We start from the raw sequence: 25,102 nt of genomic DNA on the forward strand, positions 1-25,102 counted from the left end.
CAGCTGTCGATCTCACCGCCACCGCTGCTGCCTGAACTCTTTCGTACATGAAAATTCAGCCTGTTGTGTTCGGGAATCGAAAATTTCAGATAACAATTTTGAACTTTGTTGCGAGTCCTGAAACACTGCACAAATAATATTTAATGATTTCATTGTTGGTGAGAAATATTATTGCTACATAATTAAATCTAGGAAATCATACTGATTTATGGAAATTTAAGACGCATAAGACAGCGCAAGCCGGAATTACTGTAAATAAATAATAAAATATAATGCATTCACACAAACTAACGAAGCAGTACGCCCGATGAAACGTGGGTCCTTTTGTGAGGTGGGCATAGCTGCAAGCGCCCGTATTTAGCAGGTGATAGTTGGACTTCACTTGCAGAAAAAAGTCAGGATATGCAGTCTGGGTAATGCTCTGATCATTGGAAATTTTTTGCGCGGACATTCACAAAAACTATTAACCTTTGTGGTCTTCTTCGGGGTTCAGCTTAAGTTAAGGACAACTCAGAGAGCTATGGAAATAAATTATAGGTGTAACGTTAAGAAATCGGAAGTGGCCGGAGTAGGTGAGGAAACAAACGCGGGTTAATGACATGATAGTCGAAATCAAGAGGAAGAAATGGGCTTGGGCAGGGCATGTAATGCGAAGGCAAGATAACCGCTGGTCCTTAAGGGTAACGGAGTGGATTCCGAGAGAAGGCAAACGTAGCAGGGGACGGCAGAAAGTTAGGTGGGCGGATGAGATTAAGAAGTTTGCTGGTATACGGTGGCGGCAACTGACAAAGGACAGGGTTAATTGGAGAGACATTGGAGAGGCATTTGCCTTGCAGTGGGCGTAGTCAGGCTGATGATGATGATATTGAACATTTGCACATCACGACCGTTGGAGGGTAAACCCGATAAAAAGCTCTGCCCTTGAATTGTTTGAGCTCCATACTTCCGTGAGCACCAGGACAGCCAGCTGAGAGCACGCTAGGCAAGCAGATGACCATAGCAGCTGCTGCTCCAAAGACATCCCTCGCGTTCTATAACACCGTCCTGACGACCGCGAATATGTCAGGCCGTGCACGTAGCGAGGAACGCTTTTAGCAGGGATGCTGCCTCTTGTACCGGCCCGCTACTTGTATACGTGCCTGCCATACGCGCTTGACCCCTTGTAGACGCCCTCGAGCTGTTTCCCCGCAGGTGACGACCGACCTGCGTACCGACAAAATGACCATCCTGCGCGTGAGCCGGAGCGAGCTGCTGCTCAACTGGATCGGCCAGTGGTTCAACAAGGGCGGCCCCAGCCTCTGGTTCACAGGGCTGCCCCGCACGTTCGACCCGTTCGTCGACTACAAGCTCTTGGCGTCCAGGGTGGTCGAGCCCAGCGTGGAGGCGCTCATCCTGCTGCTCTCCAAGAAGAACAACGACGAGGTCCCCAAGCCCGCCTACGTCAGGTTCAGAGGTGAGCGGTGGACGCGACGCGTCGAGCGTGTGTCGTTTCACTTGTACCGGAAGTTGCGATATGAATGGGAGCTGTCAGTCTGTACGCAAGACTGAATTTCGCTTTTTGGTAATGCGCTGAAGTTGAAACTGACCTTCTCGGGATCATTAGCCCAAAGAAACACTATTTAAAGAAACAAATGAAAAAATATTTACTAATGCCTGATTGCTGTTAATGTTTTTCCTGACATGTTTCCGCTTCCTGTACGTGTAGAAGGTGCGGCGAATACTGAGGTGGCTAAATATGCAGACACGATTTGTACAAATACGGCTGCTTTGTATGGGGTGTCTCTGCTGTGATTTGCGCGCTTTTCAGATCTCGCTAATATACTGGCTACATATTTACGTGCGCTGAGCAGTTCTAACTAGCCCGTTATCATGACGGTAGCGTTATAAACACGTGCTGCTGGTAAGTTTGGATGCTGATTGATTCCTTTCACTTCGCAATTAAAGATTTTTCACCGGTTGTGCGAAGAAGAGTGCACTAATAATGTAATTGCGCTGTCAAGTCAGAATTTATGTAATATGCATGGATAATTCAGAGATGACAAAAAAGCTGACACAAAATTAGGGAACTGAAGTGAAAAGGCACAACGAATGATGCTTGAAGGCCACAGCTATGATGGACAACTGCGGGGACGGTTTTGCACTATGATATGTTTGGTCCAAAGCAGCCCACGACGTTCAAACGGGGGTGTATTGGTGTTTATAAATGCGTTTGTTCGTTCGTGAGCTGAAGTAAGTGCTGAGTTTCATCGAATTTGCTAGGTGACTGCAGGGCCATGTTCAAGATATCAATACTTTACACCGAAAGCTGCTACATATTTGGCTTAGGCATGTAGCCGTGCATTCTACTGGGCAATCTACAGCATCAGCCGTATCTCCTTTATTACTTAGTGAGTTAAGTTAATTTAACTTACTAATGAACTTTAAATGAACCTAAGCTGTTTAAGTTAATTCAATTCAGTTATATAGCCACCTGTCAGAGGTGGCAAATGAAAAAGTAGCGAAAGGGAGATCCCCCCCTCTAGAAAGAGTGTAGTAACGCAGGTGTCATTTTATAAATAAAATTGTTTACCTTAAATGAGGCACTATAGTTGCTTTGATAACCCAATTTAAGCAACTATTCAAAATTCCAGACATCTTAGAGAAAATGAACGTCGTTTACGAACTCTGTATTCATGCACTCCAGTTTACATACGAAAAGTAGCATAAAGAGCATGCCTGCAAATTAGGGGTGTGCGAATATTCGAAATTTTCAAATATAATTCGAATATTATATTTTTAGTATTCGTATTCGATTCGAAATCCACGTATTCGTTTTTCTTTGAATATTCGACACGACGCGAATATTCGTATCTAGCCGAATATGCTATTGCGAGCACCGGCGTTCATTTCGGTCCTCAAGTCCTATCGACAGAGACATAACAACATGGCGGCTCCCAGAGCAATGCGTTTTCTAAATTGATGGCGCACCTCGTTAAAAACCCAATCAGAAGACTGCTATTCTTTCCAAATGCCGCAGTTTTTTTTTCTTTTCATAACAAGTTGAGACTACTCCCATTACACACACACACTTTCCGTTTCCAACTTTATAGCCGACCCAATCCTGCTTACCCAGATTAGCGTCTTCCGGAAATGAACTTCCAGACACTACTTGTAGTTCTCATGCGACATTACTGCTCCTGCATTTGTACGTTTTTGGAATGAGTAATGTTTCCTGCGACTATCACAGAAAAAGAACTGTTCTGAGCTTCCAAGAAATAGCAGTAATACGAGGCTTGCGTTTATAGCTTGGTGTTGGACGTGCTGGTTACAGCTCCTCCTTTCCGCCGGTAATCCAGCAAGTCAGACTTTCCTGCTTCCCGCAGAAACACACCGAGAAGTATGTGCAAGTCGTGGTTGAAACGGCGTCTGGCATTGCACTGCCTAGAATATGCATACAGGAACTAACGTAAAGAATAGTGAATACCTTGGAGTGACCGTGAAGAAGTTTAGCGTAATAAACGTTTGCCAGGCAGCTGAAGCATTGAAAAATGTGTGATCGTTGGTAAAAGATCTTACCCACGCTAGTACAAGACCCACGATCTTGTTCTGCCATCGGAATGAGCTTGCTCCGAAAAGACCAGATAAAGATTATGAATGCGTGATTGCAATTCACTGTTAGAACGGATGTTCTAATTTTTTTTACTTCGAAGAGGAAGGCGAGAGAGTGGGGGGGGGGGAAGGGAAAGTAAAAAATTTAGATATTTTCTATATATTTCTGAAAATTTCCATGGTGGTTGCAGTAGCAGTACCCAACAATTAGCTGCATTTGCGCGAACTGAAGACCCCGTAGCATCAGTTCCTTGAGCACTAACTTATTATCAAACGAATCCGTGGGCTGGCACTAAACTTTTTTGACAGCAAAAATACTGTCACCCTTTAATTTTAGTGGTTCTACTGCAGAAAAACAAATTCTGCTGGCTATGAAAGAGACGGCGTCTTAACTTCTTCAAGGACAATACAAAGAACTAAATCGGAACGAGATTGCTGGCCGAGTCGGTGCATGATGCAAGAGAACTGCGGCGTCACTTACACAGCGTAAGAAAGAATACGGCAAAAGCGAAATAGGCGAATAAAAGCGTTATTCATGTGTTTGCAAGCATTCGTGTTGCCGGCTGCGTTCGAAGCGATCATGCGATGTGTAACGTGCCAGAGTTTCGTTTCATAAATATGCCTCTTTTCTATCAAATAAACAGTTCATAGAGCGCACATGTCGTGTTCTTTCTTGCGCTGCGTTAATTGCGTCGCTGTTCTCTTGGATTCTACATAAGTTCATACGTCTTGCTCAGCACCGTGGCTGCCCTGTTGGCTTGTACGCCACGCTATGACGTCCTTACGGCGGCTCGTTCTCTCGTGTTGCTCGCCTGGCGGCTATAAACGCAGTGAGGGCGCACCAAATTTTCTTTTCCTTTTTCGTTTAACGACGTCTCCGCTTTCAATATTGTACGTGATCAAAATTCACGTGAAAGCAGTTGCTGTTTTTTGTTTCATAAGTTAATGTCTGGAACGGAAAATAAATCCACACTTTTTCCAGCACGATCAGCCTACGCACTTTGAATAACTGTCAGGACCATACAGAAGTCAAGAAACTTGGCTAAAACACAGACGAAAACGCATTAAGAGGCTCACGAGTTTGGCGAAAATTGCGTTGGAAGCTAATTCGATTTCCTCTACCGGTAAGAAAGGGCTGAGAGGCATTGCAACTTAAAAAAATTAATGATCTCAGTGCCTCACATCTGCCCGTTAGCTTCTAACTGCTTTAGTAGACTACTACTAGTAGGCACGCATCATGAGTGTTACAGCCCGTACTTGACTGGTTAAAGTCAACACTATGAACAACGCTAAGAACTGGCTGTCAGGAATAGTAAGAAGGCTCATCAATCCTTCATCAATCAAAACATATTTCTTCATTGAGCCGACCGCGGAACATTGTGCCACGTGTTGGCCAAGCTCAGGGAAGGGAATCCGTGGGTGTCCCCAACTTCTTTGTAGCAGAGGCGAAATAGCAATCCAGCAAGCCAAGAGCGACTCATGAGTGCGAGAGACAGCGCGTTTTAGTGCGTCGACCTTGTCTTGTTGTCGTGTTATTTTGCGCTGTTACAAAAGTGATGTAAAATCAACCAGCCCAAGAACATGCTTCACTCAAGTGGTAATCCTATTGCTGGCGTAGCTCATACGAGTGAGATACACCAACCTGCACACTGTTCGCAAACGCATATGGCCTGCCTATTAATTTCTGCTGCCCCCCAAAAAGTGCAGACATTTTTTGCGCCAGTATTGTGTACGTTCTAGCTAGGTTAGCCCGTACCAAAGCCACTAGTAATGTCTGTTTAATTACCATCTATGTTACACAAGCTGTCCCAGCTGAAATGAATGAATATTTAAAAAAATACAGCGCGTTCTTCTGAACTGAAATTAAGCGAATGTTGATAAGAGTTAGGTAAAACACCGGCCAGTATTTTTAAGTTCCGCCTATTTAATAATTATTTAACATTAAATAATTAAATTTCAAAATACGGCTTTAAAAAATCGTGTTGATTAGAAATTGACCGACTGCCATGAAACTGATCCGATCCAGGTACTTCCGGCGGGCTAGCTTTAGAGTGGGTCTTGTGTATTCGGCAAAAACAAAAGCAAGTGAAAGCCCTGCCAACATGACATTTGGGGGCAGTAGTGGCGCCATTGTGTTTTTTCGTGTGTGCATTGCGTAACCTGCATTGGCCTTCTTTCGATCGCTTTCGTACTCAGTCCACATACTTTAAATCATAGTGTGCTCTCCTAAAGCACTCCCTCATTTCGTGAGAAGTTCTGAGACGTGAAGCAGTTCAAGAAAAATAACATTGGTCTTTCATTTTTGGAAAAGCCAGGAGGTTGAGACGAGAACGCCTTGCTGTGTTGTGTCTCAATAAAACTTACAATGTCCATAAAGCTAGAGCTGCCAGCTAATCGAAAGACGAATTCTCAAAGCGTTTTGCCCACGAAAATGGTACCCTTGCTGGTAGCGTCCCCTTAAAAAAAATTTTTGGCCAGTCTATAGATTGTTCATTGAGATCTGTCTACAAAACCTATAGACTGTCTATAGACAAATATTAGAGAACAGTCCATAGGCAATACAAATGCTACAGACGGTGTATAGACAATCTATAGAATTATGGTCATACGCTTTTAGTAGACTTTTGTCTGTAGACAATCTGTAGACTATGAATAGACAAAAATAAATATTTATTAGAAGGTAATAGAGTCTATCAAAGGTTCATACACTGTCTATAGACCATTGAGGATCATGTGTTGAGCAGTGCGTTGCGGTGACGTGCATTGCCGTGGCTTTGGCGTGATTGTTCAGGGGACAAGTGCGAGCCAACATTGGGCCACCCTTGTGAGTGGACTTATCTTTCAACTCAGCCTCTCATAGCTGACGCCAGCTCCAGCAGACTCCATAGTGCCACACACTTTCGGTTTCAACATAATCTGGCTCTCGATATATGTGTTTTAACTCCTGCAGTTTAGCAGCCGTAAAAACCTTCAACTTGCCTCCCGACATAAGTAATTCAGAACAGAAGAATCTCTAAAAAACTAAATAACAATATTTATTCTTATTTGCGCGGAGTGCTGCACTGTCGACACTCCTGTTTACACTTGTTGAGCATTGTAGCTCCCCTTGTGAATTTATGGCGTTATTTTTAACTTATGTCTGAGCCATATAAAGGTGGTTTCGTCGCTCCTGCGTTTCGTAGTGCAGTGAAGCCTCGCCAAATACGCTTACGCACGTTCTAATCTCGGCTTTGCATATGCCGTCAAAAATATCCCCTTTCGGCGTTTTATGCCTCGTATGCTTTTCCTATGTGTTCGAATTTGAAAAACGTAAAGCTAGTGTTGCTTCACCTCGCACTATTCGGGAGAAAAACCCGTGTAAAAAAAGCGCGCAGGGTGAAAAAAAAAAAAGTTGAGACACTTGAGGGTGCAACGAACTATCACGTGTGCGCTCTTCCGGGATATTTTGTGCATGTAAAATTTTGACGAATTGCAATCACTCATTTCGACACGTCAAGTGGTGTTGAGCCTGTTTGCAGGGCGTTCCCTTTCCAGAGAGTTCGGCGAAATCCCCCCTGATCGTAGATAGTAGGCTCAGCAGTTCAACGGCAAGGCACGTGTTATTCGTGTCGCTGTGTGTGCCGCTGAACTCTTTAATCTATTATGTTATTTTCCTTCAATTATATTTTTTTTTATCTTAGCGTTCGCAAGAACATAATTCTGCGTGGTTTTCACGCATACGAAGGCAGCTGTCTGAATAACCTATGGCGCTTAAAGGAAACCAGGGTTATGTTCTAGAGCCGGAAAGGGCCGTTACTCCACCTTTAGGCAGTGCTACAATTTTTTTTATTTTCTTTCTCTGCACCGGCAGAAAGAAAAAGCTTTCGGTTGACCTCTCGCTAATATTTTATTTCTAGGCTTATAGTCGACATTTAAGCAAAAAAAAAGGGGGGGGGGGGGGGGCATTTTTCACCTGTTGGCCTCTAAAATGCTAAAAAAAATGATGACGGGATCCCGACAAACCCCACCGGATAAGCACTTTCGCACTTTCGAGGCGCTGTTAAACATTCATCCGCTGCAGCCATTGTTCTTGTCGCTTCCGGCATCTTTTTTTACTCTTTTTCTTGTTGTTATTCGACCGGCAGGGTCAGTCAGAAAAGGAACGAAGGTAAAGTGGGTTTGCACATTATACAGAAAACATTCTGCGTGTCGTTTAGCTCAACCAAAACAAAGCTGTTTTTCATTGACAATTTTGACACTATTGTGCTTTCACACATCCCTGTTCGTGTTGCCTCGCATAATTTCTTTGTTTCTTGCTTCAATCGGAGAACTTGGGCCACCGACAGGAAGAGAGAGAGAAAGCTTTCTTAAACGCCCATAATAGGTGTTGTAGAAGGAAGTAACCGTGCTGATGAAGATATAGTTCGAGTGTAGAAACGTCAAGGAGAGAATTGCACTCACTCGCCTCGACTGGAACTTATAACACGTAGCCACAAGAGCTAATTAGAAGAGCTAATTAGAACAATACATCGAAAGGAATAGTACACAAAGCTGAAATTTTAGCCAGGGTTCGTTTCACCAGCTTTGCGCAGGTGTTTCTTTTTTTATGGGGTCAAGAACTGAAGACGTGGGTTCCTGAATCAATCTTGGCAATAACCAATAATACGAAACCCTATGAACTAGGCCGAGGTTTTGTACTGAGGTTGCATATTGTTTCGATACCTCGAGATAATTTATTTTTGCGGTGTGTAAACTCGAAACTTTCACCACTTTATAGGTTACCTGAGAAATATCAATTTCGTTCAGTTTTCTTCTGTTCAGCCCCTACCGGATGATAGTAGCGCCGCCGGACTAATGAGTTCTTGGAAACTGCAGTTTGTTACTTGACAATAACGTGTTGATTGACAAGATGTATGTGCCGGTCGGTTGGAATTCAATCATCACTAAGTAGACAGCGCAAAAACATGGCGCACTTGGGGATACGGGTATGCAAACACGGCGAGAGACTGGTCAATACGAGGTATGTTAGAAAAGTATCCGACCTTTGGCCGAAGAAATAAAACTGGCATAACTGGAGCGTTAGAAACCTAATAACCTTCAAAGTAGTCTCCTTGGGGCTCCATATGCATCTCCCAGCGGTGCTGCCATTGTTGGAATTATTCCGAAAAGACCCTTTTCGGAATGTAATTTAGCTCTGCTGTCGTTGCAGCCATAATGTTCTTTCTTTTCTGAAATCGCGCTCCTTTCAATGGCCTCTTGATTTTAGGAAACAGCCAGAAGTCGTAGGGGGACATATCAGGAGAGTAAGGAGCATGTTGAACTACAGGAGTCTGGTTTTTCGCCAGAAAAGTCTGAATCAAATGCGAGGAATATGCAGGAGCAATGCCGCGAGGGATGCGCCAATTTCTTGTTGACCTCAATTCCGGTCTCTTGCGCCGCACAGCACCACGTAGGCGATAGAGGACATCCCTGTAGTACTGTTTGGTCATTCTTTGACCCTGTGGGGTGCGTACTCGTGGTGTGCCACACAGAGCGAGTCAAAAAAGCAGTCAGCATCACTTTGACATTGCTGCGCACTTGTCGGGCCTTCTTTGGTCTTGGTGACGTGAAATGCGTCCTCTGTGACGACTGGGATTTGGTTTCCGGGTCGTACCCGTACACCCAAGACTCGTCACTAGTGATTACGGCGTCGGTGAAGTCAGGGTAACTGTTTGTGGAATCCAGCATCTCCTGTGAGACTTCAACACGAAGCTGCTTTTTCTCCACCCTCAGCAGCTTCGGCACGAATTTCGCCGCAACTCTCTCCATGGCCAAATCTTCGGTGATAATGGAATGTGCAGAAAAATTGCTGATGTCCACCTCTTCCGCAATTTATCGGATAGTCACACAACAGTCCCGCATCACCACAGCGTTCACTTCGGCAATTACCTGGTCATTTCGGCATGTTGATGGCCGGCCGGAGCGTGGCTCTCTCTCCACGGATGTGCGGCCGTCTTTAAACCAGTTGCACCACTGCTTAATCTGTGTGCTGCTCATAGCATCATCACCGAAAGCCGTCTGAACATTTCGAATAATTTCCACTTCGCTATCGCCAAGTTTCTGGCAAAATTTGAGGTAGTAGCGCTGCTCCTCTCGCTCCGCCATTTTCCTTGCAACAAAAAACCGACGAGAGCACTGCGCACTCCCTCACTCAAACGCTGCTTCCCAGCGACTGACGCTATCGGCAGGCGGGAAAACATTCGTGCATGCGCCCGAGGGTTCAAGGTCGGCTGCTGTAAGCGCGCTTGTTTCATATCCATCAGGTGTTCGCAAAAAAAAAATAAAGTCGGATACTTTTCTAACAGACCTCGTATACCACACCGCATTCCGTTCTTCTCGCACTGTGTAATCCGCAAAATGTATTGCTTGTTTAACCAGCGATTAAGGTACAAGCGAGTTCATTTCCTCATTGGTCTCTGCGTTAAAGCTCGTCTTTTATTGTTTATCTGATCAACAAGGTATACCAGCATCAAGTTAGGGCACTAACTGACAACGGTCCCCCAAAACTTGATTCTGTGCTTGTGTTTTTCGCATGCCAGTTGTAATCGCGCAGTACAACTCATGGCTCGCAAGTAGTGCCTGCCATGGAGAGAGCGTGCAAGTTCGCATCTATGAATCGTATGCTAAAATTCGTAGCCAGCATTGTTTGATCAAATGTACTCATTGCTCGAGAGACCTCTGGGCACGTTTACCTTTCATCGGCGCTTACATTGCTTGGAGACTACTGGCGACCTCTAAAACCACCCTAATGCATGACTCTGGTATGCAGGCACGGCAGTTCTGCTGGTTGTCGAAATCTGTGTTTCTAAATAAACAGCTCGCGTATTTGAAACGGAGCGAATTGGGTTGCTATACGCCGCCACAACTCGATCAGGCAGTAAACGCGAGGTCTTGTCGTAGGTAGGGCTGTGGCGAGCTACGAGGCTCAATATAAATGAGGAGCCTAACTCTTATAGGTAAAAAGTTAATTATTTTATCTCAGTTCATTAACTTGGTAAGCCACACGTATAAGCTGTTTTCTGGTGGCCACCGCCGGCGGCAACACTGTAACGAAGAAAAAAGCTTTGACTCAAAGACCTATTTTTATAAACTACGAATAGTGCGTCAACTTGGGCTTGGTTTTTATTTTTGTTATTATGTAACTTATATTTATTTTTTTGTAAACCGTTATGACCACCTGTCCCCCCCCCCCCCTCCCCCTCATAACTCTTATGTTGTAACGGGGCCCTTAAGAGGAAAATGATGATGATGAACAGTACGCGAGGAAACACCCTGTGTAGATCAGGGTTTGGGAGTCATGTCGAAGGAATTAAAAGTGAGGTTCCTTAGTGAAGTCGCGCGTAATGTTATCCTCCTTATTGCTCTTGATGTAAGATGTAAAGTAATAATAAAGGAGAAGGTCAGGCATAACTTCACCAGCGAAAGTACGAGACACCAGGAGAAGAAGGTCACAGGACATCTCTATCTTCACGGTGTATCGCATAACCTGAAGAAAGTGGCATAACGGCACGGCGTGACGGTAGTGTTCTCGGCACCTTGTAAGATGTCTGGTTTATGTTCACGAATTGCGAAGGCCAGTGAGGGGAGGAAGTCCAAGAGCTGCACTGTGAAGCATGCCAACGAGTTCGTTTTTTGTTCGACTCGTTTCATTTACAAGATACCCCTGTCATATGGTAGGGTGTACACGGGCCAAACTGGCAGATGTGTTAATGACCGGGCACGAAAACATAACAATTTCCTGAAAAATTCGTCTGATCAAAATACTCTCCCACGTCACTGCAGGAGTTGTAAAAACTGTGTTCCGGGTTTTAACAACATTGCAGTAATCGGAAAAAGAAAAAACAGGGAGGAGAGGGAAATTCTTGAGGCCTACCATATTAGGCGGCAAGGCAGAGACACATGCGTCAGTGCACCGTCCTTGCATCTCACTAGCAAGGAAGTCAATTTCCTAAGCAGAAGTGTGCGCGTGCAAGTTTAATAGGCAAAATATCTGTCTTTTGCTGTTTGCCAGTGTTGGAGCGTGTATCCACTCCTTGGTGATTTGCCACTTATATATTTGTCTGTGTTTTAGTGTGTCTGATACGCATGCGTCTTCTGGTGACCTAGGTTGGCCGTTTCTCGACTAAACTTCAACTGTTAGTCCAGCGTTGTCCTGTGTTCTTCTTCTCCTGGTGTCTCGTACTTTCGCTGGTGAAGTTATGTCTGATGTACACCAACTAGCCCACATGGGTACCTTGTTAAAGGAGTAGGCTGAGATCAAGGAATTATCTCATGTAGAAGTTGTGTGCTGCGAGTAAAGTGGCAGGAACAAACACAACACAAATACCTTTATTTCCGCTTTTAGATTCTTAGGGGCGCACCCAAAAAGCATATGAATGTCTTGGCAGAGGAGTGCACCCCCAGATACTGAAAAGGCGGAAGTAACAGAGCATTGCCAGTACAACAACAACAAAAGGACTATCGTGTATAGCTAAACATTCCAGCGCATGCCCATTTTGTTGCAACTACGGCCTGAAATGCAGTCGCTTTCGTATTGTGTACGACCAAAACTATGTGCATAAAAACAGGTAGAAAGTAAAAGCGCTTTGTTTACTCATCACTGTTTTCCCAAAGTCAGTCAAGCCGTGTGCGCTATCGTTGCGTCCTAGAGAACGTGAGCACAGCTCTCTTGCATTTTTAATGACATGTGAACCAGTGTTGCGTTGCTTACTCCGTCTTCTTTCCGTCGAACACAAAGGACTTCCATGCGAGAAACCCAAGTTCTCTTTATTTCGCGTATCTGAGAGTACACAATACTTTCGTCTTTATATACGAGGACAATAAAGCCCCACATATCGAGGCAAACTATATTGCAGCGGTCGTTTTTGTGCACAGGCTTTTTCAGCCATATCCTTCGATTCCTGTTCGAAACCTTCTCTTTGATGCCTTATTTGGCGTAGTTATAAGGGGTGTGTATAACATTACATATTACCAGACGAAAGCGATATCGGCATTGCAGTATTTTGCAGTCTACATTTTTTTGTCTTTGACTAGCGCGACTGAAAGGGTCTCACAGACTGCTGGAAACAGTAAACAATGTTTTTTCAGTTGAAAGTGCGTTTACATTCGTGGAACGCAGCACTATAGTTCCAAATACAATAAACGAGAAAGAGTATTTCTTGTTTACAAGTTTTTATTTTTTCTATTTATAAGCATTTTATGGTGTGTAGTCTGTACTTGCCTTCCGAAACGTGCTTTCACATGCTGCACGCAAGTGCATTGACCTGGAAATACGAAAGTCATAAGTGAATAAACCAGGGTTTAAAGACATGCACGCGAGAATACAGGCAGCAGCTTGGATTGCGCCGCAGATCCCTTTCGAATAGTTTATTCGTTGACCGCGCCGGGCGAGTGTAGACTGCGGCGAATCTCAATCGTGCCTCTACTAAATAGTTCCGGGAAAGATAAAGTCTTTTTACTGCTTTTGCATGTTAAAAAAGACGTTAAAAGCGGCAAAAGACTTGGTGCCTCTTGAGCAAGCATCCAACGATCTTCAGCGCGATAACAAAGGGTACAGTCTGCCAATTCTTTGGTGGAAACAAAATTCCCCACTGCTAGTAATACTAACAGCAGGTTCACTTGCCGTATCACTAAAGTTATGCGGGGAACGAGGGTGTTCATCTCTTTGTAGAGAATGCTTGAGAATTAAAGGTTAGAAAACGTTTTCTCCACACTGACATTGTGCTGTGCCGGGGGAAACTTTACGTAGAGCTGAGCACCCCGAGACTATGCAGGACGACGGCATGGTCGTCTACCGTCCCATTAATTTTCACTACTCAGTCTTCACTTGGTACGTTGTCCGCACCCGGTACGTAGCATAGCTTTGAGCATTTCATGATATTTTTTTGCGATACTGATAAAGACAATGCTGTTTAGTCCACAAAGTCCAGAATTTTAACTTCTAAACATTTATAGCCGGTGGCCAGTATACCAGAATTAACGGTACCAGTGACGACGCATTCTTTAAGCATATTGTAGCCTGTGTGGCGACAAAAGGGACGAATGCAACTCGAACGCCTGGTATCTCACAGGAAGGAACGTGTACGCATCTCGCCACCGCTTTCCGAACCAGGCTTCACATGCGTGTAACTCCATCGTCTACGCAGGCGGTTGCCACTTGGCGATGCTGCAGGCATCACTGGACGCACGCTGCTGAGTTCCCCATCAACATTTTGGAGCTCTCTATGACCGATTAGTTAGTTGCCAAACAAATAATTTGTCATTGCAGAATTGTGGACAGAGACTGGTGTCTTTATCACACTCGGATAAAAACCAAAAAGTCCTCGTGTTATTAACGAAGTTGTTCGTGCATTGGAATGGGAGTTTTGTTTAATTTTATTTGGTTCTTGCATTCCGAAATTTCAAGCAGAACACACTCGCACGCGACACTTCTATAACGGCGTGAGTTTCCAAGAAGTACTCGCAGCATCATTTGTAAGAAACAGTGTCCAAGGACGAAGGACGGTTTCTGATTCTCTGGCATCCACACACTGATCGCTCAAAGCGTCCAAGTCGCAAGGAAATCACGAACTGGACCTATGTTCAAACAACCTGGAAGCTCTGCCCCAGCTTATCCGATGTCATCCCTAGCTTTCGTATTAGGGCACGTCTTTAGCGAAGCGGAATATAAGCCAGCACTGTTTATCCCAGTCGGCTCTTCACTGTTTCTTTTTTCTCCATTTCTCTCGTCGCTTTTTCTAAGCTTGTCTTACTTTTGGGCAGCATGCAACTCTATTAACATCGCCATTCAATACTTGAATAGGTTCTTCACTTTCAGGGTCAGATTGGACCGTGGCCCTTGATTTTCGATGAAAAAACAAACAAACAAAACGACTGGAAACGGCACTGTATTTCTAGCGTTGATAATCTGAATCCTGAGAATATACGTAGACGCACCTTGGCTAGAACGAAGTGTGGGCAATGCAATCTAGAAAACGGCGTGGCCTGGCACCGTGACTTCCCGCTGACGACGACGTGATGTGTGTGGTGAAGAACTTTATCGATCGCTTTTTTTTTTTTCGGTTCACACCCGCGCTTGATCCTGGTACGCATGCTAACAGGCTGTGCACCCTGCTGCTCTTAGAAGGAAATTGTTCGCCTGGCAGCAAGCAACTAAGCATAAGGTCACTGTTAGGCGCTATACTGCAGCAATTACTCAGACACAGACCGTGCAGACCTAGTGACGGCAACACTATCTGTGCACCTCCGGTGATCTCCCTCGCTCTTTACCGTAGAGTTATGGCGTAAAAAAAGAAACCTCTACCTGGCAAGTCTGGCCTATCCGGGCAATTCACTCGAAAGCAATCAGGTAACCGCGCTTGTTGACCTACATGCAACTTAAGACCACTGTCGCTGCTTTTTGCTTACTTTATTTGCTGTATATCTACTAGTTACTTCATAGCAGTACCGTAATATCGCATTGTATGTTTCTTTCAGCATCAAGTTTCGGAACCGAAATAGAAACTCGATTATAGTGCGAATCACTGGTTTTTTTAAAAAATTTCGGCCAAGGTCGAATTTCAGGAGTGGCCAGGGTCAATTTTTGAAAATGACCCGAGCTAAATTTTGAGGTCACCATCGTGTTGGCCACGGTCGATTATGGTTGGGCATCGATTTTGGTGCAAATCTGCCAAGGCTGAAAATTCTGGTGTTGGCACGGGGCAAATTTTATAAATGATCAGGGACAAATTTGGAGGTCTGCATAGTATTCAGGATGGTCGATTGTGGGTGGGTATCGATTTTAGTCCAAATCTGCCAAGGCTTTAAATTTTGATGGTTGCCCGGGCCAAACCTTGGACACTGACAGGAACAAATTTGGACGAAACGTTCGTGTTGGGTACAGTCAGTTATGGCTGGAGATCAGTTTTGGTCCAAATCGGCCAAGGTCAAATTTCAGGGGTGGCCCGGGAAAAATTTCTAAAATGGCCAGGGCCAAAGTTGGAGGTCACCATCGTGCTGGGCGTGGCCAAATTCGAGGTCGGCCGAGCCAAATCATGAAATATCTATGTGTTGTGATTTTTTGAACTGAATATGACGTCGCTGTTGCTGGTTTCGTCACAAGATCGCACGGTCAAGATGCTTGGTGTTGGTGAGTGCATGAGTGCTTTCGCACTAATAATCTGCAGATTCGTTCCACGTTTGGACCTACTTACCTACGAAAATTCTCAAACTTGCAACAAATAAATGACAAAAAGTTTTGAGACAACAGTGAGGGTAGTGGCACCAGATTTATCACTAGCTTACTGAATACCAATGTTTCGGCCTGGCAGAAAGGAATGCTCAGGTTAATTGAAAAATAAAGATCTCTAATCATTCATCTTAGGCAAAATACAAACTTTTTCTTTACACGTATAAAAATGTACCAAAGGAAAGATAAGTGCATTAATGTTTTTGTTTTAATTATTCAGCCTGTGTTTTCTCCTCGTTGAGCTCCTATTTCTCAGTCTAGTGGTCAAGATGGAAACCCTGGCAGCATTATATGCACCACTGTATCACTTTTTTAGGGTCATTTTTTTTACAAAACTTATCTTCACAGTGAATGACCTGAAGCTGAACGTAACCTTAGAGTGTACACTCACCGTCAAAAGTAAATGGAAGGCGACTTTGTCAAAACAATTTAATTTCTTTAAATTTAAAGCATAATGGTCCATGCTTGTTGGTGCACAGTGCAATTCACAAAATCAAAATTAGGCTGCACATATGTATTCAAGGGGCCAATGATTAAATTTTTTTCATGAATATTGCCTTCCATTTACTTTTGACGGCACCTGAACATACGGGACAAAAGTCTCCGGACCACGTGTTCCTCTAACGAAGCCGATAGCTCTGCTATTAGTCGGCGGCTGAAGACCGCACTTGTGGAGGTAAAAGTTAAATTTTTGTTCTTTCATCTCCACAATTGCGGTCTTGAGCCGCTGTCTGATAGTAGAGCTATAAGCTTCGTTTGAGCAACACGGGGTCGGGAGACTAAGTTTCTAAATTTCTAACCAGTAGAAGTGCGATAAATATAATTTCAACGCAAAATAAAATTGTCTTTTGCTTACTTAAAGCCTCAGGCGAGAGAACTACAGGCAGTACTACATCGACCTTCGAGACATCGCCATTTCTGACAGAGTAGCTTGAACGGCCTAAAGAACAGCGATTGCCAATGTGTATAGATTAGCATCTTAAGACTTTTTTTATTCTACCTAGTCGTCATAGCTACCCCCGAAACAAAAAGTCAACTTTATAAAGGCGCGAAGCCATGTTGGCTTAACTAAGGTAAATCTTAATAATCACTTGAATATTTATAATAACAGCTTAGATGTGTGCAGGTGTAGCAACAGCTAACAGAAGAAAAAAGTTCTGCTTTTTTGTTGATACCTTGTTACCAGCGATACAGTGTGAGCGACTTAAATATTTTGACAACCTAACTTTCAATTTCTGTTGGGCTATAAAATGCACAAAGCAAGAGCGTCACGAACGAGTCGCGCTGTCACTGATGCAATATGTAAACATACATGCTCTACACATCCTTCGCGTCATTCTTTATTTAGTGCTAGGCCGTCTCGAAAATCGGCGTGTCCTAGCAATAAGCGATGCGTCTAGGAACTCTTTTATTAGCGATTAATGCTCAACAATGCCTCACATGGTGCACTGACCGATGCAACCCTTCCACACTGCTTCGACACCTAAATTCAGCCTAATTATTGCTTTTTTTTTTCGTGCTGCCAGTTCTGAAGTCGTGTCATATGCTTTTTTCGCGCAAAAGTAATGGAAGGTTTTTGTGTGCAATAACGTATGCGCAGATCCCCAACGCATCAACATTCAAAGAGCCGTTTCGATGTGATCGGGATGGTTTTATATCCTTAAATTCGCCATACCTCTGGCATCTCCCAGAACTAACTAGAAGACCGCACCAGCCGCTCGCTAAGAGGTGATGATGGTGAATTCTTAAAAATCTCTTTTTCTAACCCGCCTAAACGATACCGTACTGGAGGCAAATCTAGTGTGTTGTAGTTAGACCCCGTAATTGCATAGGCAGGGTATAGCGGCTTCCTGAATAATAAGAAGTCACCACATAAACCGGGTGAAAATGACTTTCGCTGTACTCGCAGACGTGGAGTACATCACTCGGAGCCACATAACTTCGGAGCGCTGGTTGGAGACCATCAACCGCCACCTGCCGGACGGGGTTGAGCTTGGCCTGGACAGTGAGATGCACTTGCTCGACGAAGCTCTAGTGGGGTACGTGAGCACACGCGAGCCTTGCAAAGTTAAAACGTAGAGTGCAGAATGGTTTGCTAAACCATTCTGCACTGGAGATATTAGAATTATTATTAATGGTTTGGAGATATTACCATTGCATCGTTTAGCAAAATGCGCCGACATCCACTGACAGTCACGTGGGACCACAACAAGCACTAAAGCCACCTCCCTGCCTCTGTTCGCAATGTGAAGCTGTGCACAACGAAGTTCGTTGTAAAAATTTATGGAAATTATATGAACCCTTTATTGGGAGTCCTTCTTGTGACGAGCTTGGGTCTGTCCAGTGCGGCCGTTAAAAGTCTTAATAAAGTTCTGATTAGTCGTAACACTCTCACATAACGTTAATAGCCAACTATTTTTACACCCACTCATGAGTACTGCTACTCAATTCGGCTTACGTCCCCCTATTTTTTTATTTTTGTCTTTATTTTCCACTTTAATAATCCAGCGTATTTTAACAAAAATTTAAACAGATGGTAACGTGCTGTAGCCATGCTTTTAAATGCACATGCCCACCAATTTTGAACAAAAGCATTTTTGAGCGGGAAAGAGTTTATGAACGCAACTTTTCGTATATTATAAGATTTTACTAAAACAATCAATATATCCTCAGATCTCCCGTCGGCAGGATCGCATTTTTTTTTTCTATTAGCGTTTTTGCTATCGCGAAAAGCGTTCCCCGTTGGTTTTTTATGGCAGTCTCAACTGCTTGATGCGAGCGATGGCAAAACTTTAAAAGAAAGATATTGCTACACACAAGAAGAATGGACCATTATCTTCAATATTTCCACAACACTAGCTTACAATTTTCCAATATTCAAGATTTCTGTCCAAGAATGGTGGACATGATATGCAGTGAGAAAACCGCATGGTCTTCCGTAGAAAAACCACAGAAAACCTTGTGGTTCTGCAGCACGACGGTTTTCGAGGTAAGCTAGCTGTTATTAGTGCTCCAATGTGATGCAGCAAACTAACGCGAATTTGCTCCAGGCTTTCCCATATATGACTATTGAGTGATTGCAGTGTAGTAAACACTCAAAGCGAGTCAACTGGAATCCATCATCGTTGGAACGTCGCTTTTTCGAGCCACCTAAACGAGCAGTGCCGGTGCCGCTGATTACAGGAACATCGGCGAGTTCGTGAACTTCTTTGAGTCCAGCAACAAGGAAGATGGAGTCGCGGTCTTAGCTGGCTGGGTGCTAGCCCTACACATAGCGCCGGCCCTCAGCTACAAGGTCTTCAAGGGCTACGAGAACGCTGTGCCAATGGTATGATATCGATTTTATTAGCTCTCGGTTACAAACACCGAATGAGCTGCATGAGCACATCGCTTCAATAGCCGCGTTGTTTGAGGAGAAAATGCACGAAGTGATGTAGTCCACCACAACCTGAAAACGTGCTCACACAGCAGGGCTCTTACTCGATAAACTGCTTTAATTAGGACGCAAGCGGCGGTTAAATACGAACAATGGCGTTGAAATTTAAACTTCAGGTAATTCAAGACTGGCGGCTGTGGCTCAATCTACTCAAAGCCATACGATGAGAACTTCCAGGAAACTCTGGCATCTCAGTACAGTCGTCAGTCTCGTTGCGTTCATGGCATTCTCACTGCACAGTTACTAAAAGGTTCGTAGTCAGTGTTTACTTCAAGCTGCTGGCATCAAGAGTAGGCATAAACATGTAATGGTTCCAGACATTTCGGTACGCAAAAAGCAGCTTCTGTCTGAGAACAATTAACTCATCAGACTTGTTTCTGAACGGCGCTAGATTTTTCTTCTTTTGTAGCATCGCTGAAACAACGCTTCAAGCTATATATTAGGTTCACGAAAGTGGAAGTGGATTTCAGTGTTGCCAGCACGTTCACAGCGGTTATTTCATGCTTTGAAGTGCTTTTTTTTTGCAGAAATAACGCAACCTAATTAAAACCGTTTCTATTTTCCGCGCTGATTATGCACTGGCTGCATTATCCACTACGTCTTTGTAGCATTCCATGGAACTTCAAGTTTGTGTAGTTTTTATTGTGGTATAAACTGTCCTGGCTATGCTAACGGCATGAGACCTTGGTTAAGCGAAAACATGCAAGACAATGTAATGCAAATGACAGGCGCGGTAATATTTTTAATTTACTTATTTATTTTATTTTATTTTACTAATACGGTTGGTCTTGATGGCTCTAAATTGGTGCGATACAGTACAAAAATTACATAATCATTTGGACACATTATCCAAAAGGTAGAAAATTCACTGGGTTCAACGATTACACATTTCATACTACGTAATTCATTTAACATTGATCGTAATATATAATTCATGAATACGTAGTTCACGGGTTCAATTTGAAACGCGAGAACAAATAGAATAGAAATAAAGTACATTTCTGGTCTGAACGTTGAGTGCACGATGATCACGAAGTGCAAATATAACGGAGCAATCGGTAAAATGCATTTGTAAAGTTAAATGAAAAGTTTTTTGTCAAATATTATTAACGTACTGGACTGCAACAAAAATTATAGACACATTAAATTACTTTTAAATATTACGCCTCACAAGCAATCCATGCCAGCCTCAACCTCATCACAAGGAGTTGTTTCATCTCCTGTGTACTTTGCAAACAGCCAAGAGCTCTGGTAGACATCTAAATCTTCTCTTAGCGGCGTATAAAATTTATCCAGCATAACACACAAAATTTAAGTCCACTTCAACGTCACTTAAGCTCAAATAGGAGGGGGATAAATTATGGAAGGGTTCCACCCTCGAGCAATCCTCATCTAATTCTTACTAGCGTTGAGCTCATGATTTTTAATGAAAAAGAATGATTACCGTAGACGCTGGTTTTTCTCATAAATTAAGCAGAAAAGGCTTCAGATTTATCATGTTGCAACACAGCAACCATAAAGCGGTGTAATATTGAACATTATAGAAGATAGGAAGTAAGCAAATTATTCGCACTCAAGGTAGTCCCCACCCGGTTCTTTGAGCTTGTCTGAAATATTTCATTGGATTCTTAAAGAAACAAAATTCCTGTTGGCTCTTTAGCCGCCAATTCCCCAAACCCTAGATGTCATCAGAACTGAAATTTTGGTATATGGAATTTTTCACTGGCCCATAGACCTATGGTGCAAAAACCGTGAGAGTATAAAATGTTCAGTAATGCGACCTTGCAGCCACAAGAAGATTTGTAATGACTAATGAGACTGCCGCCAATATTTTGGACTAGTACCGCTTGCTGTGAATAGAAACTCCTAGAGGTGCCTTGTTTAGTTTTAAAGGTTTTTCTCCCCAGATTTTTCCCTTAATTTTGTAGCATACAGACCTACTACCAAAAAACATTTTTTCTTTCAATGGGTGTCGACTCGTTTTTGGCTGTCTGCTTGAAAGAATTGCACGATTTCAAACAGTTCGTATTTGGTGGATCACTTTGTCCCACAGGAATAAGTAATTTCCTCAGTGGTTGGCGATTAACTGCGCACCACAGTACGCGCTAGACGTCGGCAGATAAGCACCTTTAAGAAATCAGCCGCTATTTTATCGTCGTAAGTCTATATCAATTTTTGTTTCAGTAAATTTCTTCGTGCTGTTTGCACATGCCGTAGGCAATGTGCTTAACTACACACGATTATATTTCCGAATACAAAGTTAGTCAAATAGGTGCAGCTAAATGCTTGGTCTTCATTTTCTCCGTACAGTCGCAAGAATGCCTTCGGACAGAATGGCACCTACTATTCGTCTCGCGAGCTGTCACCCAGTACGTTGCAAAGTGTTTCAAAGTCCCGCATAGCTCAACAGACCTAATTCTTAGGTCAACGCATTGTGCATATCGGCGAGGTGCGTGAAAACACAAACGTGACAATACGAACACCGTTCTAACTTACAACTGAATTTAATTCACAGCCTGAAAGCATTTATAGAGAAACGAGCACGTGAAATACAAATCGAACAAAGCGCACTTGTGTTCCAATCCCCCCTTTCTTTATCTGAGAGATTGATGGATGCCGCACTCACTCTGCACGTTCCTTTCGTACAAGATTTGCCCCTATAATTTCTCAAATGTAACGGCTTTGTTCTTTCCTTCGATGGTGCATTCCTGAGTGATTCCTGAGCATTCCTGAGTGCATACCTCTCGTCCAAAAACAAGTAAGAGAGAACCTACGTGCATGTTAAACCTCACATTTGCATGAACGTTCTTTTAAAAACAGCAATATAAATTATCGAGGAAAAACACGTGTAATTTGATAAGAAGGCTGGTATCTTCAGTACAAATGTGCACAAGTCCTCATACAGCTAGTTCAGATTAATCAATTTAGCAATCAGAATGGCAAATAGGCCACCGCGGTGGCTCAGTGGATATGGTGCTCGACAGCTCACCAGACAGACGCGGGTTCGATCCTGGTCGCAGCGGTCGTATATCGTTGGAGGCGAAATGCAGGAGGTCCGTGTGCTGTGCGATGTCAGTGCGCGTTAAAGAACCCCAGGTGGTCGAAACTATCCGGAGCCCTCCACTACAGCGCTCTTCATAGCCTGTATCACTTTGGGAGGGTGTTAAACCTCATAAACCAAATCAAACAATAGTGGTAAGCCCAACGTTCCCAAATTGTCGACATCAAAATTGCGAAAGCTTTACGAAACAGTCCATGCTTTGGACAATTCCCTGAGGATTATTAATCACACTTTGGTGGCCGAGCGAGAGCACTCTTTATTCTGCCACCGTGCTGTCAGCTTAAGACACTTTCGAAATACTTTACTTTCAAAGCGCCTTGTCCGCTGCCCAAAGTGGCGTCCACTTGAATCATCACTGGTTACACGTCGAACATGCATCGCTTTCATAATCTCAGAAGCGTTACCTCGACGTGTACTCTGGCACTGTTTTTCTCTTGTGCGCATTTGCAGTAATGATTGAAGCACAATTTAGCTTACAAATAACTGTAGTAAGAAAGAGCAACTATTCCAGAAAAGTTCTTGGTCGTGGAAAGTGGTGGTGTTTTTTATTTTCTTTTGTACGCGGTATTACCTAAGTTGGTTGCTACCGTAATAAATCACACTGCATCAACATTCTGTGGCAACACTTCAACACAAAACAAGTTATTATAATAGCACTTCATTTTTTTTCTTCATAGATTGGGCAGAATCGAAAGTACGCACTTTTCCGCTGATATAAAAGAAGGAGAAATAATTTTCTTCAGTGCCTGAAAGAACTTTGCGAACTTTGCACTGGAATTTTCGAAAGAATTGCAGGATATGCCTTTCTCTAGGCAGTGAGGCGGCATGCGCTAGAGAATTCTTCCGACCTCTACAAATCTGTACGTAATGAAGGAGCGCACAGCAAAAGTTGTCTCTTATCCCGCCAGGCAAGAGTTTTTAATATAGACTGGGCGTACCGCGGAAAAAAATTTAAATTGCTTCGAATAGTAAATAGTCGCTTAGAGCAAACCGGCTCGATTTCCTTCGCAAGTATGTCCGCCTGCCTTCTGCGGGCGTTTGCTTCCAATCAGGAACACCTAGCCCGCGTAACCTTCTCTTTCACACCTTCATTCCTTTCCTCATTGAACGGTTCAGGTGCCCACTCAGAGAGATGCAGTCCACTCAAAGCGAGCCTTTCCTTTATTCATGACCTCCACCTACCCTTTCCCTCCCTCGATGATGACAATGAAACAATAATAATTAGAGCTCCACAAATATTTTCTTTGTTTTTACCCCTTCCGGTGCCTACGGTTTATGACACAATGGCTTATAATTAATAAGCAATGTACATCGCAGGCTCTCATATTGGAGGTGAAGCTCGCTCATGCCAGCTGATCAGAAGAGTATCGGGAAAAAACTCGTTACGAAACGGAGTCTCAGAAGCCTATATCTTTTTCCTAATATTTGTTGTTTGTTTTATATTTTTGCGTTATTCTTTGTGGCGGTGCGAAAAGCCGGCATTCAATCCCGCGCCCTAGGGATTAGCAGACGAACGCCAAAGCCAGTGAGCCACCGCAACGGGTCGTCTACTGAAGGCTGCAACAGCTGCAATTGAATTCCAACCACGGCGGCCGCGTTTCAACAGAGGCGAAACGCTAAAAGCTCCCGTGTGCTGTGCGGAGTAATCACATGTTAAAGAATCTCAGGTGGTCTAAATTCATCCGGAGCTGTTCACTACCGGGCCCCTCGTAGCCGCATATATCGCTTCGGGACGTTCAATCCCCAGTAGCATATCATACTTTAGTAGGCACTGAATGGAACTAAGGCTCAAAGCACAGCTATCAAAGGTACTACTGATTTCTTGCCCAACGCCCCTCATGTGCGCCCTTCATTTAAAACGATAAAAGTATTTCTTGGGGAATAATATGTTGCGATCAGATAAATATCTATTATTTGTTGCCTTATTTGCTTCATAACCAACTTTATGGAACGGGATCTACTGTGCGCCTAAAAAGAATGCTGACCTGTGAAATACAACGGCCGTAATTAGAGCATGGCTATACTTGGCATTTGCCTTCGTTTTCTGCAGGTCTCAGCATAAGAATCGATAATATGGCGAGTGCCACTCGGACTCGCAGAAACATCCAGATGTACAGTCTTTAATAAATATTTAATAAGCCTGCCGGTAACTCTGCGAGGCGGTGGTCAAGCACTGTCAACGCAGACGAATGGCTAATTCATACGTGTGCCTTTGCAGGCAAAAAAATGTGCGGCTGCAGATGAGCCCAGCAATGCAGAGGCAGAAAAGTAACTAGACGTGGTTGTAGCGCATGCTTCGGGCACTGGTCGCTCAAAAAGGCTTTGCTGTCGCATTATGCGAAAACTTTTTTTCAGCGATAACAAAGCAGCTCAGCCAATAAGCGCGTGGGGACCGTAACATGGGCACGAATTCAAATATGTAAGAGTCTTTGTAGGTAAAGAAAATAGACCTCCCTGCGGGCGCAAACGAAGGCCTACAGAGGTTATAAAAGCATGCCGCACTTGCGCTCTTATTGTTTGGTCTTCCTGGTATAACTCCAACGCCGATTCCTCCTGTCTTGCCTCCTCCACTGGTTAAAATAGGCGTTCCGACTTGAACTTCCGGTTAGGTGCGCCTCGCACTGCTTATCGCTAACAAAAATCTGACGAGGGAGATACTTTTTCTCTCCCTACACATTTCGCTTAACAACAGTCGCCGTCACTCGACAGTAATCAACGTATTTTCCTGACCTCGCGGGTTCTATCATCAAAGCAAGTTATAGCTAAGGCAATA

At 43.7% G+C, this 25,102-nt stretch overlaps 1 protein-coding gene across 1 annotated transcript in view; it reads left to right on the top strand.

The window, feature by feature from the left end:
* LOC149341561 (neprilysin-11-like) overlaps positions 1 to 25,102 on the top strand; it is a 49,172-nt gene that overhangs the window by 17,004 nt on the left and 7,066 nt on the right. Inside the window, exons 3-5 of the mRNA XM_089546682.1 lie at positions 1,192 to 1,453; positions 17,742 to 17,871; positions 19,016 to 19,160. Of these exons, the coding sequence (XP_089402808.1) occupies positions 1,192 to 1,453; positions 17,742 to 17,871; positions 19,016 to 19,160 (537 nt within the window). The remainder of the gene's footprint in view (positions 1 to 1,191; positions 1,454 to 17,741; positions 17,872 to 19,015; positions 19,161 to 25,102) is intronic.

This window comes from Amblyomma mixtum, chromosome 5, assembly GCF_055824585.1.
Source record: "Amblyomma mixtum isolate Tamu chromosome 5, ASM5582458v1, whole genome shotgun sequence".
In the NCBI taxonomy this organism is placed as follows: domain Eukaryota; kingdom Metazoa; phylum Arthropoda; class Arachnida; order Ixodida; family Ixodidae; genus Amblyomma; species Amblyomma mixtum.